This window comes from Podarcis tiliguerta, assembly GCF_965153285.1.
Source record: "Podarcis tiliguerta genome assembly, chromosome: 11".
NCBI classification, from domain to species: Eukaryota; Metazoa; Chordata; class Lepidosauria; order Squamata; family Lacertidae; genus Podarcis; species Podarcis tiliguerta.
The window spans coordinates 49,360,561-49,380,675 of NC_139544.1; the positions used below are offsets into that span (position 1 = coordinate 49,360,561).

Below are 20,115 nucleotides of genomic sequence, written 5' to 3' on the forward strand. Positions count from 1 at the left end.
AATAGGTGCGCAGGAAATTTTTTAAAAGGGGGAGGTCTCCTCTGAGTTGACACTTTGCCATCTGCAATTTTATTTCCACTTAAAATTATTTAAAGGGGAGGGTTGCTCGATTAAGCGGGTGATGCTTTTTAACAGACCGAGAGGTTTTTAATGAACGCATCTAAGCGATTGATCATCGGGGTCACAACTTCGCAGCCCCTGCTTCCGAGTCAAACATTCTTAGGATCGGGATGAGCATAGTTTAGTGGGCTTGGATTAAAAGCAGCAACGACGCTCTTGACCTGACTTGCAAGGAAAAATAGAACTGTAGCGATATATACATATTTCTGCATCTCAGCGTTTGGGCTGGAAATGGGTAACCCAGGAAAAGGCTCACGGATTCTGCTCCCTATTTTGCTTTGCCCGCCACCGTTCACCGTGCTTGGATTTCAGGTGCGATCCAGAAGGCAGCTATGCCAACTGCCACCGTTCAAAACACGTGAACTTAGAAACCTGTTGTGCTGAAACCAAGCGGATTTATTTCCAAGGAAACCGGTTGGCGATTGAGGCGCTGGATTTTGTAAAGGCAAACCACACCCGGATCGACGAAATCCCCATCGACTGCCCATCCACTTCAAAGGGACTAGCGCCTTAACTCTGTCTGCCGGTTAAGAGAAAGCCCAAACGAATGAAAGCAACAAGACTGCAATTCTAGGCGCCCGAAATAGGTCCTTGGTCAATGCAGCGGCGCAAATACCTACTTCCCATAGAGTTCCAAGGTGGGTTTGGGATCGGATTATAAAATGATTGTTGGGTGGGGGGCGGACTTTTGGAGAAGTGTTTTCCAAATTTGGGTCTCCAGCTGTTTTTGGACTACGGTTCCTATAACCCCTGACTACCGGTCCTGCTAACTAGTCCAAAAAGAGCTGGAGACTTAAGTATGGGAAACACTGTTTTGGAAAAAGGGACTAATTCGGGTTCGGCGCGGGCGCTTAATTCGGAGTGAACGCTCGCTTCGTCTCTCCCCCTCTTTCCATTGTCAGTTCCAGCGTCTGTCTCTCCATCTCTCCTCCCACCCCCACCAACGGCCCAGACTTCGGGGAAAGAGTGGTGGGCGATGCCCGGGGGTGGGGACGGGGCGAGCGGAAGCCAGACAAGAAAACTCGCCCAGACTGGGAAAGGCAGAGGAGGGGGAGGGGGCGATGCCCCGGGGGGGGGGAGGTAGGGAAGCCAGAGGGGAGGGAGGGGGCCAGCCCGAGCCAGACGAGAAACCCACCCAGGCTGGGAAAGTCGGGGGAGGGGGCGCCGGGGGGGGGGGTTGCTGGGTGAGGGGGGCCAGCCTTTGATGCCTCTGCTGGGAAAGGCCGCGCGCCGCCAGCTCGCAGTTCCTGGAAAGGCGCCGGCTCGAGTTGCCGGGCCAATCAATGGCGAGTCGGGCGCGCACGCTCTGCCGTCGTTGGCAGCATTAATGCGCTTTTAATCTTCGCAACATTATCAGCATCGATCCGGCTCCATATACACATCGGCTCGAGAAAGTGACACAACCACAGGGGCGAGCGAGAAGGCAGGCGGGAATAAATAGAAACAAATAGAGGGGAGGGGGAGGGGGGAGGAAGCAAGAGCCGCCAAGTACAGAGAGGTGGAGAGGGAAGGAGGGGGGTCTGCAGTGGCCCTGCGCCAAATCGAACACCTCCGTTGGTTTGTTGACAAGGTGCTCTCTCGTACTCAGCTGCTTCGCCCATGCAAAAGCTGCCTGAGAGACCTGGCCGCCAGGCTGCTCGCCTAGGTAGCCTCCTGCTCCCTGCTCTGACTGGCAGCGCTGGAGTAGCAGCCAGTAGGCAAGCGAAGCAGGGGCACCAAAAAGAAGGAAGGAAGGATGGATCTCTCTTGGAAATAAATTTGCAATCGGAAAACCTAGGAACAAAACTGTTTTGATGTCTGTATGCATAGACGTTTTGTACGTTTCCGAGCATGATTCAAAGTGTTGGTGCTGAGCTTTAAAGCCCTAAATGGCCTCGGTCCAGTATACCTGAAGGAGCATCTCTACCCCCCATTGTTCTGCCCAGTGCCGAGGGCCTTTTGTGAGAAGTGAGGTTTACAGGGAACCAGGCAGAGGGCCTTCTTGGTGGTGGCACCCACCCTGTGGAACGCCCTCCCACCAGATGTCAAAGAGAAAAATAACTACCAAACTTTTGGAAGACATCTGAAGGCAGCCCTGTTTAGGGAAGTTTTTAATGTTTAATAGGTTATTGTATTTTAGTGTTCTGTTGGAAGCCGCCAAGAGTGGCTGGGGAAACCCAGTCAGATGGGCGGGGTATAAATAATAAATTATGATTATTATTGTGTCACTTTTAAACATAATATTTTCTTTTACCGTCTAGTGTTCTTTTTGTTTGGAATGGCACATGCAGGGAGCGCACCATAATCTGTTCCCTGTTTATGACCTCTAAAGGTCTTAATCCGGCCTGCAGACTGGCACACACAAAGATCAGAGGACTGGTCCCAGGCATAGAGGTCTTTCACATCACCAGGCTATTCCGAACTATAGAAGGCAAGGACTGAACCCAGGACCTTCATGCTCTATCACTGAATTACACTCTCCTCTCCTAGCTCCTGACTCAAGGCTTAGATCTGCCAAAGCCCTGGGAATGTGGAGAATCAGAATAAATGGTGAGCACGACCCACCTGGTCTCATTGACTCCAAAGGGAGAATTAAAAACACACTTCTAAAAATATCAGCCAGTAAAATCAATGGAGTGCTGCCCCATGTACTAAGAAGTTCATAACGGTGCATCCTTAGGAGGCTTAACTTTGGCTGGATTGATGAATCACAGAATCCCAGAATTTCAGAGTTGGAAGGGACCCCAAGCGTCATCTAGTCCAACCCTCTGAAATGCAGGAATCTCAACATGAGGTGTTACAAAGCACGCTGGCCAATAATCACAGTCCAAAGCTGCAGCTAACCTTTTATTAGCACAGCAGTTCATTCCTGGTGGGTCTTCCTCCAGGAAATCAGTTACTGGGACTGAAGGTCCCTCCCCTCCCCCACAGCTGTCTATGTCTCCTTCAGAGACTGTGCCTACATAGGTGCAGCCAATCTCTCCTCCGCCCTTTGCATGCCTCTCCTGGTTCTGGGAGGAGAACCAGGGGTGAGGAGATTGTCACAGCCGGAGGGAGACATACCCATAATTCTTCACCGACCTGAATAATCTCTGCCTCTTGGTCTCTCTCCTCCCACTCACCAGCTTCAGCTTCTGATTCTTGACTTCTCTCTGCCACAGACTCTCCCAGCTCACCTCCTGGTCTTCCCAGTCATCTCCCCCTGACCACTCATTGTCAAACCACCACCACTCGCCGGGCTCTTTTGATGGTTCCCCAGCTGGTTTTTCCCACCATTCTTCTGCGTCCAACCAGTCCAGGACTCTGTGTCTCCCATCCAATTTGAAATCATGCTTAGCTTTGCAAATGTGCTAGCAGTTTAATTGCTACACCAATTGCTGCTAAGCAATCAAAAGTTCATGGGTGTTAGGTATGTTCCATTAAATTTTCAACCCAGTCTTGTGCATGCTTACTCAGTTTCTTAGTCAATAAGGCTGCAACCCTGCGCACCAGCTATGGCTATTCTGTGGTTGGACTTCCATCAGTCCCAGTCATTCCCATTCATGCTCTGGTATTTGTAGACGGCTTTCATTAAGTGCCCAATTAAGTGCTTCTATTTGTCCTTTCTAGGATCCTGTGGGACAGGTCATTGCTGTTATCCCCCTACCCCATGTTGCTGCAAGCCAAGATCTAACAGCTTGCCTAAGGCCAGGTACTGTAATGAGTTCAGCTTGGCCTACAGAAATGAAGGTGGTTTATGGCTTCTAAACAGCATCCAGAAAAAGCAGGCAAGAACAGTAGCCAATACAAACACTCTTGGCTGGGTCAGGTAAGTTAGACACAAGCAGTGCAGCACTGCCTACACTGATTGGCAGCAGCTCTCCAGGTTTTCAGACTGGGAATCGTTCCCAGCCATATCAGGAGTTGCCGGGGGATTGAACCTGGGACCTTCTGCATGCAAAGCGGCTGCTCTACCACTGAGCTATGGCCCTTCCCTGCACAGCTGGATCACGGGGGCCTTCTGTGTACAGATGTGCTCTGCCACCGACCTAAGGCCTGCATTCAGACAGTAGCTTTTCCTGGAAACATGTATGGAGCAATTCGCTGGGGCCTCATTTTCCAGTTCCCACATGCCCCTCTGCAATTACAAGACCCACCTACGAACAGACTGTGGGGACAGAAGTGGCAGTCACGCCGAAGGATGAAACTGGCATGGACAAGGATGCAGTCGTTGTTTTGGGGCCATTTGCTTTAGAGGTGAAGTTAGGTAATTTTAGACTTTGGACCAAATGGTCTTAACAGGGCCTCTGTCCTCTAAAGAGAACCGTGTGTATCATTTCACTAATACAGTGGTACCTCGGTTAAGTACTTACTTCGTTCCGGAGGTCCATTCTTAACCTGAAACTGTTCTTAACCTGAAGCACCATTTTAGCTAATAGGGCCTCCCACTGCCGCTGCTGCGCCACCGGAGCACGATTACTATCCTCATCCTGAAGCAAAATTCTTAACCCGAGGTACTATTTCTGGGTTAGTGGAGTCTGTAACCTGAAGCGTATGTAACCCGAGGTACCACTGTATCAAACTGCCATAAGGCAGCCCTCCTGGTCATTCGTTTGAGTATAATATAGTAATGAATGCAGATATTTCAAACGAGTAAATTTATGTTGAGGGACAAAGACCCAGGGAATAAGGCAAACACAAGAATGACAGGCTGGGCAGTTATGTTAGTGCAATCCCTTTGAGTTGCGCAATTAAACCTCCTCCTCCCTCTTCTCCCCACACTGCCCTGTCCCCTCTAGATCTGCTCTGTGTTTCTCCTCAGTCCTCAGGAGCAGAGGGGTGCGCTGAGAGCACACAGGGATAGGATAGGGTAGGGGAGGGAGGTTAAACTGCACACCACGCCATGCTAGAGTAACTGGTTGGTTGTATACCACACTAAAGAATGTGGAAGAAGGGCCTGAATTTCCTCTAAAAAGGAAACATGGAGAGCAGTGAGTGCATAATATTCTTCAAATATCTCAAGGGCTGTCACATGAGAGATGCTTTTTCCCCCTCCTGCTCTGGAGGGTAGGACTCGAACCAATGACTTCAAGTTACAAGAAAGGAGATTCCGACTTAACATCAGGAGGAACTTTCTGAAATTAAGAGCTGTTTGACAGTGGAATGGTCTCCTTCAGGAGGTTGTGGACTCTCCATCCTTGGAGGTTTTTAAGCAGAGGTTGGATGGTCACCTGCCATGGATGCTTAAATGGAGATTCCTGTGTTGCAGGGGGTCCTTGCGATCCCTTCCAACTCTATGGCTCTATGGTTCATAGCACATGGATCAGGAACTGAAAGCCTTCTGGTCAAATGATACCCCCACCAATTTATTATCCAACTTTCCAACATTCGGTCCAGAGGGTGAGGGGAACAGTGGAACTGAACACAGAAAGCTGCTTCATACGAAGTCAGACCATTGGCCCATCTAGTTCAGTACTGCCTGCACGGACTGGCAGGAGCTCTCACTTCCAGATACTCTAGCGCTGAGCTCCATCCTTTCATTTGGCCGTGGGACTTGGAGTAACTCAAGGCACAGGGATCAAGGGTGGGGGGAAGCCTCTGGTGCCCAAGCTGTTGTTGGGTCCCATCTCCCATCAGCCCCAGCTGGAATGGCCAGTGGGCAGGGAGCTGTAGCCCAAGAACACCTGGTTCTATACCACTCAATTAGGTCGTCTGTCCCCTCTGGTTTTTATGAGACTGGAGACTGCCTTATCTGGATGCTTTGGAGTAAAATAAGCACAATAGCTGCTTTCTTTCCCCTGCAAAGCACTGTTGCCCTCCTCCAGGCACACTTGGCCAATGTCCTTTAAACTGAAGGACCCAGGACTGGAGACAGATCTCCAAACAAGGAGGTATCTAACCAAAGCAGAATGAAGCAGTGCCATTACTGCTTGGGATCTGAGACTTCTGCTCATGCAGTGAATGACAGAGTTTAGGCAGTGCATAAACTTACTTCCATAGAACTACATAAACTTACTTCCATAGAGCCACTTCATTCATATTCCTTTTAAGGAAGTTACATGGGCACTGCTATAGGTTAGTGATAAGGCCTGCTCCTACTACATGTGTCTTGATTGCTTTTTTGTACATGGGGTGTAGAGTAGAGTCCTTACCTGTTAAAGGTAAAGGGACCCCTGACCATTAGGCCCAGTCACAGACAACTCTGGGGTTGCGGCGCTCATCTCGCTTTACTGGCCGAAAGAGCCAGCGTACAGCTTCCGGGTCATGTAGCCAGCATGATTAAGCCTCTTCTGGTGAACCAGAGCAATGCATGGAAATGACGTTTACCTTTCCGCTGGAGCGGTACCTATTTATCTACTTGCACTGCGTGCTTTCGAACTGCTAGGTTGGCAGGAGCTGGGACCGAGCAACGGTAGCTCACCCCGTTGTGGGGATTCAAACCGCTGACATTCCAATCGGCAAGCCCTAGGCTCAGAGGTTTAGACCACAGTGCCACCCAAGTCCTTACCTGTTACATGTGCTTAAATCTCTTCCATTTAAAGCAACTGAAGATTAAATGTGCTTAGATTTGTCTGGGCTGAGCCCCACACATTGAAATCATTCATGTTGTGGTTCCAGTGTAAAATTCGGTGGCATTTTATTTGACACTATTTTATTTGAAAGAAAATTCATATTAAAACAAGCGTCACACACACACACACACAAACACTGCTTCTTGAGCCACACAACGACTCATCTAGATGGTTCATTACTGCTCCCATTTTACAGATGGGCAAGTCAAAAGAACAACTTGCCCAAACCTATAAACAACAACAGGCCCAGTCCTGACTAACAAGTTCCTGAATTAGAATTTGAATCTAGAACACCCGTTTTTCTCTTGAACCACATTCTCTTGAGCTTAGGATGCTCATATTCTTAGGACGAATTTTATGGAAGCAATATGTCGTGACTTATCATAACACAGGAGTGTAACATAAAGCTTTTTTTAAAAAAAAAAATTCAAATTAGGCTATTGGTTCTTCTAAGCCTACTGCTGCCTGTGGCTTTCCAAGATCTCAGGGATAAGTTGTTCTGAGTCTTACCACACTTCTGACCTTTCTAAGTGAACATGCCAAGGATAAAAATTCAGACTTCCTGTATGCAAAATACCTGCTAAGTTATGGCCCCTCCGTAGTTCTGTGCACATACATGTCATGGCATAGCCTGATGCAGAAACATACCAAAGACTCAAGAGACTGCATTTCAGAAAGTACTCATAGTGGTAGGCAAGACAGAATAATACATACACATATGATTTGGCTACAGTGCCTGGAGACAGACAGATAGATCATGCATTCATAGCCGTGACCAGAGGAGAAACCTCCTCTGCCCCAGCTGCAACAACACATGTCTCTCCTGTATCAGTCTCTGCAGCCACAGCAGTCGCTGCAAGCTTCCAACAGTTTGACTTCACCCCAAAATGGGAGACACTTTTCCGTTGCCTCCCAAGAAAGACGGATGCCAACATCCAGTAAATCAAAACTTTTTCAATTAGCTAAAAAGTTGGTAATATAAGGACAGCGAGCTTTAATCAGTCTGATCATTAGATTAATCACCCAAGCCTTTATAAACCAATTCTAAGCATATTTAGCCAGAAGTAAACCTTAAGTGTAATAGTTTCTCTGCAAGTGAGTGTGCTTGGATTGGAACCCTAGTTGATTGATTGGGAATGGGCTAATTTTAAAGGGTGAGGCCAATTTTTGAGTTGGTGCATCTGTTTATCCCTCCATACACCTTTTAAAAATTCTGCTGTGTTACTGCAACAAGCAAAGGAAATTATAATGTTAAGTATGTCCATGGTACTAACAATGGGAAGTAGCTTTCGTTTCTCAAGGCTGCAACCCTGCGCACACTTATCTGGGAGTAATTCCTATTGAAATCGGTGGAGTTTAGTTGAGTAGACTAATTGCACTGTAAATTGCTAATTATTTCAAGGTCTGAAAAATAACCACATATTCCATTTTTTGTAGTATGTAAGTTATTTAAATTTTATTCAACGAATTGGTTAAAAGGCAGATTATTAATACATGATCGTTATCGTGTATGCACGTGTTTCAAACACAGCAGTGGCTAAGTATCATTATTCCACTTGTGACCGGGAATTTTCTAACACCAATTGATTGGGTTGTTATTATGACCAAGAATGCTCATAAGCATTCCAGTCACTCAAAAACTGTCAGAATGTTTACAGTCCCCCGTTCAGCTTCTGTAAGGGAAGAAGAAATTGTTGGTCTGGCTAGAAGTAAAACTTCCCATACACTCCAGGGACAGGGCTTTGTGTGTTAGGCTGGAGGAAAATGGAGGAAAAGGGTATGGGACAGAATTTTGCATCTTGATTTGGGTCAAATGATTCTTGGCTGCTTATTGTCTACTGCTGCATATTCGGTAATGTATCTGTGCATGCAAATATTTTGCCCACCAATATCTATGAATAAAAAGAGATTGCATTGTGACAACCTGTCTAAAATACAGAACATAGTATTGAATGTTATGGTATTGCAAGATGGTTTGTTTTGGAAGAGGGTAAACTGTGTGTTTTGCTATAAAGGCTTTGATATGAATAGGTGCTCCAAATCTGTTCTCTCTCTCATAATGTTTTTGTTACTGCATGTTGCAGTGACAGGCTACAGAATAAACAGAGAGTGATGTGCAAACAAACCCAGGCAAATTTTGGAAGGTACTCATTGAAATTGCTAAAAAGGGTGAGGATATGAATGTATAAAGCAAAATAAATGTAATATACATGCAGGCACCAATATTGCATACAAACTGCTGAACTCAAAAAGCCCGCCACTGAGCAGTGCTCCCTGTCTCCCCACAAACCATATTGCACAAACCATAGAATTAAAGACTGCATAAACCATAGCATTCAAAATCCCTCAAACCGTAACATTCAAAACTATGTCCTGTATTTTGGACAGGTCTCACCACCTTCTGAGTCTAGAGATAGAATCTATACGTAATAAGTAAAAATGGATGGATTGGTCAATTTCTATTTCTCATTACTTCAACCTTAAGGTCACTTCTCCCTATTTCCATATCCATTTGCAATTTTTTAAAATTATATTTAAAAAATAGTTTGCATGAACACCTGCGCACATTTTTGTATGCAACCTTGTCTAATATAGATATTTTTGCTAGTAGTTTCCACTTAGATGCACAACCATCGTTTTTGTATGTTATTTTCGTGAATATAGGCATTTTTTGTGCAATCTCCCCTTAATATGTACAATTTTATATGCACTTTTGGGGTGGAGAGCTGCATTGCTAAGTTTGGGTGAGTGCAAATATTGAAGAAAATATGTATTTCAGTTTGTTCGGGAAGTGTTCATTCCATAGGCATGACCAAAGAAATGTCTTTCCCAGCCCTGGAGATTAGTACTGATGATCTGTTCGACAATGGCAATATGACTTAGTGTTTATCCCCCTCCTTCTGCACAACACACTATTTCATGCGCAGGATCCAAAATGATTATTTGATTGCAGAATCTTCTTTCCACATGCGCATCACCATTTTTACACCAGGATAGCACAACACATGTGCACATTGTGATGAATAAATTTGTTTTTAAAAGATTAGCCAAAACGTGCAGTGTTCAACTAACAGAGTGGTTTGCATTACATTATTCTTGGGTTATTATTGCTGACACTGTATTCTTCCGGCATTGGTATATTATAACACCACTCTGCTTCTAAACATATTGCTGAACTATAACTCTTACTCATGCTCAAGTTCGCTGGTTTTAAATATGCTCCAAACTCTCTTGGGTTGTCTCCATTGATACAAGTTTAAGGAGTATTTAAGGATAATTAAAAATTGGTCAGAAATAAGTATCAATGAATTTAACAGGGCCGACTCCAAAGCAAGTCTGTTTAGGTCTGTATCCTTAGTACAGGGTGAATTTCACAACAATTTAATGGGGGTTTTGGTCATTAGTTTTGGTAGTGTGTGCATTGCAGTTTAGATTGGGGGTGGGGGAATAATTCAATCAGGTTGCAGAAATCAGGTATATATTATTGGGAGTAAGCCTATTTTCTAACTATCATGCACAATGTATGAACATAATCCACTGGTAGATGGTCCTGCAAAATCTCCTTAGATATAAGTCAGAACTGTGTAAGGGGTGTGTAATTCTTTCAATGGTGATTAGGCCGAAGTCGTTCCCCATTTCACTGACCGATTACAGCTGTATTCACTAATCTGTATGGTTCATAATGAATGTGCTTGCACCACTCTTGCGCAGTTCCCAGTCTGCACTGGAGAAAATCCCAGTCTGCTCTGCCTCTCCTCTCTTATATAATATATACTGTACACCCCATATTCAGAGGCCAAAGACTCTTCAGCCAGCTCATGGCATGAAATCGCAAGGCAACACAAAAATTGCAATTAAAGCAAGCAAGCAAAACAAATGAATGAATAAAGCAAATAGCAGAGATCTATAAACAAGCATGTGTTCAACGAAGCAGACACAGGGCTGATTCAGCCACTGTTAAGCACTCTCAGATCCCATTGATTCCTATGTGCGATACTGAAGCACACAAAGGCGCTCTCTCTCTCACCGATTTCAGTGAGACTTCAGAGGTGCTTAATTGCCACTATAATTGTGCCCTCTATTACTCCACGATCTGCATATCCCACAATTAACCACCCTTAAATCACCTGCCAATTCCCTTATTCCTTTGGCATCAGGGCGTCTTGGAACATCTGGCAGAGGTCAAAATTCCATTGTTTTATGTTTTGTTTTCCCTCCATGAGTGTGCTTACTTACCCTAGCTACAAATTATCATTTAACAGGTCTTTAGGACAGCAAGGGAAATCTAAAACCTAAAACACTCACACAAATAAATGCTGCTGGTTTTTTTTTAAAGGAGGGAAATGTTCTGTACGGAATAGGTGTCTTCTGGGAAGGGAGGCGCGGCGGCGGAGGACAGAGTCCTCCTGTTTGCAAACAGAAGCATTTGCATTGATCTGAGTGGGAACCTGACCATGTGCTCCTGTGCCAATTAGGCGCACATCTGATGCTCTGGAATTGCGCAACGGCCATTGCGCATTCAGAACTCGCCATAACAAGAGGAGAAAATGTCAGCCGGGGGCTGAAGGTCTCTCTCTCTCTCCCCCCTCCCCCCCCCGCAATCCTCCCCAGAGGGAGTCGGGGAGGGCAAATGAGGGAATGGTAATTAAAGGAACACCGGGTGTTAATCGAAACGATAGCTTCCTGATAGCACTAATATTAGCCGTTCGAGGAAAATGTGGGCGCTCATTAATAACCAGCGCCGCACAGCAATGGAAAAGGAATATATATGCGTGGAGCAAATAAAATCCCTCGGAATGTCTCCCACTTGCACTGCTGGCCAGCCAGCGAAATGTGTGCATGTGTTATATGCGTAGATACACACAGATACACAAATATAATCAATGCATGCGTTATAGTGATTATCTGGCTTCTCTCCCCCTCTGTCCCTCCCTCCCTCCCTCTTCCTGTTATGTTTCTTCCTCTTAATTGAAAATCGTTAAATTTAGGGGTGGGGAGGGGGCGCCGAGGAAGTGGATGGAGAGAGTGGCGGGGCGACTTTTGCATAAGTGATATTTATCGCAAAGGTGAAAACAATTAACTAGCGTGTTCAGATCTTCTGCCAGCGAGGGCAGGCCGGCCTGGCGATGGTTACGCGCGGCTAAAGGGAGAGACCACCACTACCAGCCCAGCCCAGAAAATGCTGTTAGGAGAAACGTCTGCCTTCTGCATCTCTCTCTGCGTGTGGATAAATTTTAATGGTAAAATTCGAACCAGTGAAACCCGTCGGCTCTTCCTGCTGCTGCTTTTTCGAGTGGCTGCCTATATTAATAATAATAATAATAATAATAATAATAATAATAATATTACAGGCTGCTTTCTGCTTGAGCAAACAGCCTAAACAGACATTAAATATGTAAAGAAATCACCCCGGCACAGCGGCCCATCTCGCCCTGTGGGGCTTGAGCATGAATTTTTAATAGCTCAGAGAGAGAGAGAGATGGAGAGACTATACGAAGTCACCTTCCATCATCACTCAAACGCGGCTCTTGAAATTGACCAGACCTTCCCCCACCCCTCTGCACAGGTCGCTGCTGTTGCAGCTGTGAAATTGAGTGGACCAAACGGTGGGTTGTCACTCCCTTGAAACCTCCATCCTCGGTTTGCTGCCAAGGCTCCGGTTCTGTGACTCCCCAACCCAAACCGGAGTGCGCTTCGCAATCCACCCCCACCCCACAAGCATTCCCCATTTCCCCCGGCTCTCCATAAGCACCCAGATTTAGTTTAATAATTCATAGAAAGAGGGCTTTTGTTCTTTTGCTCTGCGCACGTCCCCCGCGCTTTTGCTGGTGTCTGCAGCTACGCGTAAAGTTCATGGTAATATCTCCTCCTTCCGTTGGATCCTTCGTGCAATGCCGGCAACATCTCCAATAAACAAGCTGCGGCGGTGAATATGGCAATATTGGCCATCCCCGCACCGTGGAGAACTCCTTAGGCTGCGTTGCAACAAGTGTGCCAGGGCTACTCGGAACAAAACGGCGGATCAACATCCAAAACGGAGCCGGAGCGCATCTACACGCGGTTTTTCAAAAGGTGCAAGCCGCATACTGTTGAAAGCGACGAGGGAACGAGATTGTGGCTGTACTAGAAACCTTATCAAACAATCAAGTTTTTCCTCCTCTTTAACTGACTCCTAGCCGCACCTTCAACGCACCTGCTGGAAGGAAAGCGCGTTGATTTCAATGGGCCCTACTTTCGCGTAGTGCATTCAGAGGGGAGCTGCAAGGAAGCAGCCTAAGAGCACAAGCCTCTATATGTTTACTCGGAAGTAAGTGTCGCTGTGGAGTTAAAAGTGCAACCTAAATGGGATCGCGACGCCAAAAATGTTCATAATAGTATCTTAGCCTACTGATATTTAATAGGCAGGACAGGAAGGTATTTCCCACCTATTGTCACCCTTCCACCTCTGATTTTGGATTATAATCGGGCAGCTCTGAAGGTCAGCATATTTTTTAATGCTTTGAAATATGAGCTTCTAGACACAAGATGTGCGTGCGGTCCCATTGGAATCCATAGGGTTTACTTCCAAAGAAGGGCGTTGAGGACTTGAATCCTAAAAAGCAAGAGACTTGGGGGTGCATTCCAGCGCTCCCCCCATCCTGAAATTCCTTCGGCTCTGCGTAAATCTCTTCTCAGAAAAATCAGAAAGAAATATGGGACCCCCTCAGCACCCCAGTCTAAAATAACGCCGCGCTAAACCACGAGGAAAACACCACCGCAAGACTCTCTCTGCCCCCCGCCCTTCGTTCCCAACGCTTTGCTTTATTACCACAAACAACCTTGCTATTAAAAGGGGGAATACCATGCAAAAGGCGGGTCGATAGACCAATTCAGACGGTTCTCACGTTAATTATCATCAGTAAGACCCAATGAGAAAAGGGAGGGGGGCCGAGAGGGAGGGAAGGAGCGGGTGGAAGCGGAGCTCATCTTTGGAGACGAGGTGTTCACAAACTGTCTTGTTAGGGAAAGAGTGACGTGACAACACACACACACGAACAAAGGATGTAGCCACACACCCAGCCTCGCCAGGAAAGCAAAACATTCACACACTGAATTTCCTCTCCTGCCTTAGTTTCCCACGAGCTGGTAACGCGGCTCGTAATTAAGAGAGCAGGAATGCTAATTATTAATAAATCGCCGGAGACGCGTCAGGGGGAAAGCCCCCCACTCCCCACCCTCCTAGCGCCCCCTCCCCAAAGGAGAGGGATTTGAAATCTCCTGCAAAGGATCTATCAGTCCTTTGGTATATCTATAGTAAAAGGCAAGGGTAATTTTGGAGATCGGGTGGGGTGGGAAATTGGGGCGAGGTGAGAAGAATTTGGAAGCGAAGTCATCTCCTGGGGGGGGGGAGGTATCCCTGTGTAGTAGTTTTCCCCTCTGCTAATCAATACCAGCCAACGATTAATTGCAACAGACCAGAATCAATCAAACTACAGGTGAATGAGGCAATTGTCAAGGATAGAGGAGGAGGAGGGATTCCTCTTATTAAACGCGGTTGTAAACATTGGACGGGGGCGTTAGACTGTGTGAGAATGTTTAAATATGCCCAGCTGGAGCAAGTCTAGGAAACAATAGATCTCAATGTACCAGAAATCAGCACGCTCCTCTATGACTCTAGCCTTGGGCATCTAACTACCTTGTGATGAAGGGTGATGAAAGGATGAGAGGCGAATCCCCGCGCAGGGTTATCTTTCCATACCCGAGGCTGCACCGCAAAATAGCTGTCAAAACCATGGTGCAATCAGTTCCCCCTTCTGATGCATACATTATATGGGATGGAAATATATATATTTATACACATTCCCTTCTGGCGTCTCCCAGTTTCAGCCCATTCAGCGTGATTTGCATAGTAAGATCTGCCGACCCGATCCCCCTGCCCACCTTTATCCAAGTGATTCGTTTGTCAACAATCCGTACTGTAATATTTTTTCATTACGCACAAATGGACGAAATTCCTTGCCATCTTTAGAACAATAGAAGGGGTAGAAGGCTTCCCTTAGCTGCCACTAGAGGGCGCCCGCAAACAACTCGGCACACATCAAAAGAACAATATACCAAAAAAATGTGATTGTTCTCTCTCCTTCCCCCTCCCCCCACGCTCAAATATATCCAATCTGTTCTGCAGAAAATAGCGCCCTTTCCCCTGCTTCCTTCCCTCCCTCCAAAAAGAGTCCCCAAGCTTTCTGATGCGTTCATCTGGTAGCTTTCAATCTCAGCGCCTCATTTTTCGCAGAGCGAACGCGGGTTTTAATTCCCCATTTCCACTCATGATGACTTTTAAATGATACACACACATACCTAAAGGGAAAGGTGGGGTGGGGGTAGACGAGGATGGAAGATTTGCACCTCGACACAACCACACACGCTTTTATTTATCTTGCAGACACCTTAGCAGACTCCAAAGAGGAAGGCTTTGGTTTTGTGCTCCATTTCGAATGTAATAAATAGACGAAAGAATTCACAAACAGCACCCAGAGATTGGAACCGAGAAAGGCACTGTCCTTTCCCAAAGCTGGGGTAGTCAACGTGGCGCTCGCCAGATGCTTTTTGCACTCCCGTTAGCCCCAGACAGCATGGTCAGTGGGTCAGCAATGAAGTCCAGCATCACCTGAGGAAGGGGCACTAGGTTGGCGACCCCTGTTTCAAAGCATACACAAAGCTGTAGCTGTCTTCTCCCGCGCCCGCGCCCCGCGCATCCTAAAAGCTGCTCAGGGGAGAAGAGCTGCTCCCTTTTCTCCATCTTCCAGGGAACTTTCCTGAGAAAGAGGGGCACAACAACACAACAACAACAACCCTCTCCAAAGAAGATGTCTAATTTTGGAGCATTCCTGCCCGGAAGATGGAAACCTGGGGGACTGTTTATAGGTGTCGCCATCCAGAAGTACCACAGAGACCCAAACCGAGACCACCGAATAAATAATAATAATAATAATAATAATAATAATAATAATAAGGCGGCAAGGGCGCGGAGGGAGGCGGGAAGGAGAGCAAAGGGCCTGGGCATTGTCTCGCGAGCATCCTCTCCCGAAAACCAAGGCGGTTGGTTCTTGGGACAACCCAGCAGCCAAGTTCAAAAGCCTGTGCAGCACTCAGGCCCTACACACACACACACACACACACACACACACACACACACAGAGGCGAAGTAACCTCTCTCCCTAGCCTCCAACCTGTTTTGACCCGAGGACCAACAGACTTGGCCGCTGGCTCCCTGGGAGAGCGAATATACTGGTGACCCCCCCCCCCCATGACACAAGGAAAGACCGGGGAGAGCGAGAGGGACGGGTGGGGAGGCTTACCAGCAAGTCTTAAGGCTGACATCCTCTGGAACTCGGGTTCCTGCAGCCATTTCCACATTCTCCTGAAGGTCTCCCTGCCCGATTTCAGTTTACTCCAAGGTTTAGGGTTCCTTAGAAGGTCTGAAAGGGTCCCCTGAGAACGGCACAGCACCCTCTGGGCGAAAATGGCCTGGGGGATGCTGTAGCGCTTCAGCTCGGCCGTGATTCTCTGCGCCACTTCTTTGGTGTTGATCTCTTCCAGCTGCCCGGAGTTGTTGACCTGGGTCCCCGAGGAAGAAGACGGGGGCCTCTCCCTGCCGGAGGCCAAGACCGGCCCGTGAGACTGAGGGTGGCCTCCGGGGTGGCTGGGGTGGTGCATCCCGTTGAGGTGAGACATCATAGGCGCCGGAGGGGTGCCCAGGCCCCGCGACAGGTGCTGCTCCCCGCGGGCCAGCATGGCAGTGTGCGCGTCGAAGTTAGGGCTCAGCATCTTCTCGTGGCCCGCGGGGCCGTAGCTCTGCAGGCCCTGCTGGGTGTTGTGGATGGAGCCCAGCCCGTTGCCCAGAGGGCTGCCGCCCAAGGGGGACAAGCTCTGGCCCATGCCGGGCATTTCCTTGTATGGGCTGTAGAGGTTGTTCATGGCCGGGAGGCCCCTCTCGTCGCGCATGAGGGTGAAGCTGCCGCTCACGTTGCCCGACAGGCGCTGGTGGTGGTGGTGGTGCGCGTGCGGGTGGTGGTGCGGGTGGTGGTGGTGGTGGTGCGGGTGGTGGTGCGCGTGCGGGTGGTGGAACTTATCCGACACGGTGGAGATGGGGGGCAAGGGCTGCAGCGGCGTCAGCGTGGTGTAGGTGCTGGTCATGCTCATGCCCGGAGGAGACGAGTCGCACGGCATGCTCATGGCGTGGTGCAACGGGATGGACAGCTCCGCGCGGTAGTCCCCCGCGCCGTCCAGCAACGAGGCCATGCTGGTCACCATGGCTGAACGCGACGAGGCGGACGCCAAGTCCTGGTGGGAAGGCGGCGGCGGCGGCGGAGGGCCTGGAGGCGGCGGAGGCGGCGGCGGCGGGTGGACCCGGAGCGATCCGGCGCTCCGGCTGCTGGGGTGGTGGTGGGGGCTGGGGCTGCCCATCAGCTCCTGCTCATGGCTCGAGGGCCCGTGCAAGGGGCCCAGAGTCTCCATTGTCATCTCCGGGTTCATGGCGCAGCTGTCCAGCTCTTTGGTTAGGCATCGATAGGAGGTGCACGCAGTCTTCATTCAGTCCATGGAGAGGGGTGGTCGGCACCAGGGGGCTTCGCGGGGCTGGGTGCAGAGGGGGAAGGCAGGCAGGCAGACGGAGCTCCGGGGGTCGCTTGGCTCTGGGGAAGGGGAGGAGGTGGGGGGGATCGAAAGCTCCAGCCGCGGCGCTTCGCCAGAGGAAGATGCTGGATGCTGCTGCTGACGCTCCTGCTGTGTTGGGTTTTCCTTTCTTTTCTTTTTTTTTGGACGGGGGGGTGTCGATATAAGGCCTCTCAGTTGTGTGCGTGTGTGAATTGTGTGGTGAGTGCGTGTGGGGGGCGGGAGGGGAGCCGAGAGAGAGAGAAGGGGGGGTGGGGGAGAGAAAGAGAGAGAGAGAGAAGGGAGGGCAGCCACCAGCCTCTCCGTCAGCCTGGCCAGCGCCGCTGCAGCCGCCTCGCCATGTCCGAGCCCTTTCCTGCTCTTACGTCGTCTGTTTGGGTAGCTGGAGCTGTCCAGAGTTGCGATCGAGGCTCGCCTCCCATCAACCTAGCCCAGCCCCGGGGAAAAGGCGGGCTCTGCGGACGGATGGACAAGGCGATCGCCCACTCAGGATCCTTCGTTGAGCCAGCCGGCTCAAGGTCTGCGGGAGCCCGGCCAATGGCAGAGGCGAGGAGGAGGAGCGACGCGCCGGGAGGCTTCAAGCTTGCCTGAAGATTCCCAGGCACTGGAATCAAACGCCAAGGAGAGAGGCAGAGAGAGAGAGAATGAAAGAGACAGAGAATTTAAAGATGCAGCGTCCTCCTGCCTTGGGTATCGAGACGGAGCTGGCCAGCTCTGCTTTTCTCTTTCTCTCTCTCCGCTCCCAGGCGTAAGCAGGGCGCACGGCGCGCACAAAGGGAACGCGGGAGAGGGAGCTTGTGAAGATGGGGCGGGGGGGAGAGCCACGCCCGGGAGCTGCCTCCCTTCTCGGAAATAAAAATAAAATAACGGGGGACCGCCAAGGCAGTAATCAGAGGCGGTTAAGTGGGTACCTAAAAGGGGTGGCGATGCCCGGCAGAAATCTCTTTTCCAGCTCTCCTTTCTGTTAGGCACAGGCACCAGCCAGTCAACGTTAAAGGCTACAACGCACACACACACAAAGACACACACACAAATGTCTATGTAGCGCCCTACTGTTAGTGATTGCCCCCCCCCCCCGCATTTTCATGGTCGGTCTTTATTTAGGGAGCCCGTCCACCGCCAACCCAGGTGTCCAGGGCTGCAACGCCTCTGCGCGCCTGCCTGAAAGCGAGCCTCCCTGGAGTCCTTGGGGGTTTCCTTCGAGTAAGACAGCCAGAGGATCCGGCTCTTCCTCACCAAACACCCAGCCCCCTACCCAAGCATTGCCTTTCTACACCAGCTCAAAGTCCGTCAAAGGTGATGTTCTGTGTTGTTTTTTTACTGGGAATATTTGGGCTGGCTTTGCTGGATGGCTGGTTTTTTAGAAAAAAAATAAAAATCGTAAATAATAATAAATGCATAAAACCGACTGTCTCTTGGGGAGGAAGAGGCAGGGGGAGAGAACAGAGGTTGTGATCTTAGCCGATCGCCTTTGGATCCGGAGAATCTTTCAGCCTTCTCTCTCCCCTCACCCCGCGCCGCCTTCCTGGAGCGCCACAGAACTTAGCCAAACTTGGCTTCATTATGCAGCAGCCACGCTCATTAGCGGCGGGTTGATCTTCGCTGAGGAGCGTGGCGGCCGAGGCTGCAGTTCCCCGCGAGGTAGACGGCAGCGGCGGCGCCTGCCTCGTTGCAACCACAAACAACAACAACAAGGGGTGTGTGTGTGTGAATATGCATAATATATGCGCTATTTATGGAGAGGGGATGGCCCTTTATGGAGATCTCGGCAGAACCAAGAATGCCTCTAGCTGGGCTGCTTCGCCATTCCATCCCAGTCTCCTCCTCCTCCTCGCCTCTTCCCAAAAAGAGGCTTCGGTGGAAGTCTGCGCCGAATGAGCCCTGCAATTATGGACTATGAAACTGGCATCTCCATCCTTAAACTGTTAGGGCGCATGGAGCTTAAGCAGACTGACGCAAGGAATAGAGAGGTCTCTGCCCCGAGGGCACGAAGCATTAAATTTACAAATTTTCCGGGTCGCCTTTTTGCGCGCGCATATGCAAGTATCGCAATCCTATGCATGCACACCGGCTCCTGAACGCGTCCGAGCTGCGCACTTACATCGACGTGTATTGCAAGGGCAATCCAGTTGCGAAGCCAACGGCCAAGATTCGGCCGCAGCTAAGCGCCGCTGCTGAAACGCCCATTGATTTCAATGGGAAAGTTCAGCGCCTGCAATGGGGACTTACAAATTTAATTTAGGCTGGATCGTGGCCAATGCGCTTAGCTGTCCATGGAAGCAAGAGCCTTGATTTTAGTGGAGCTCAGCTCCACACACACCCTCCTTCGGAAGTAGGATAGGATGGCAAGCTTATAAAAAGCACGGTTTCCTCGAATGTAAACCTCACTAATGTGAGAAAATCCAAGGAGACGCTTGGCTGTCTTGTGTTAGGGACCCCCAACATGGCAGAAGCTTTGCAGTAGCGGTGCCTTCAGGAAGCTTAATGAGATTTCGTGTGTGTGTGTGTGTGTGTGAGAGAGAGAGAGAGAGAGAGAGAGAGCGCCAAAACAAATTCCAAAGGCCTGCTCTTGAGCACCCTCAAGTTTAATTAGCAGGTAATAAAGAAAATACAAATTTATGATGATTATGATTATTACAAACCTGTGCTTTTGGTGGTTATTTTCCAAACAGCTCATAATAACCAGAAACACAGAGACTCCGGAAGATTAACCTCAAGGGATGCAGTTGGCCCGATTCATATCAAGACATTGAAACTTTACCTTAGCTTATTTACTCCCAAGCAAATTCTCCCTAAGTTCGACAGAGCTTCC

At 49.0% G+C, this 20,115-nt stretch overlaps 1 protein-coding gene across 1 annotated transcript in view; it reads right to left on the bottom strand.

The window, feature by feature from the left end:
- The window catches only part of ONECUT2 (one cut homeobox 2), a 71,083-nt gene extending 53,409 nt beyond the window's left edge, over positions 1-17,674 (bottom strand). The window contains exon 1 of the mRNA XM_083402994.1: positions 15,989-17,674. Within this exon, the coding sequence (XP_083259120.1) occupies positions 15,989-17,222 (1,234 nt within the window). The 5' untranslated portion in view covers positions 17,223-17,674. The remainder of the gene's footprint in view (positions 1-15,988) is intronic.
- Between the last annotated feature and the right edge of the window lie 2,441 nt (positions 17,675-20,115).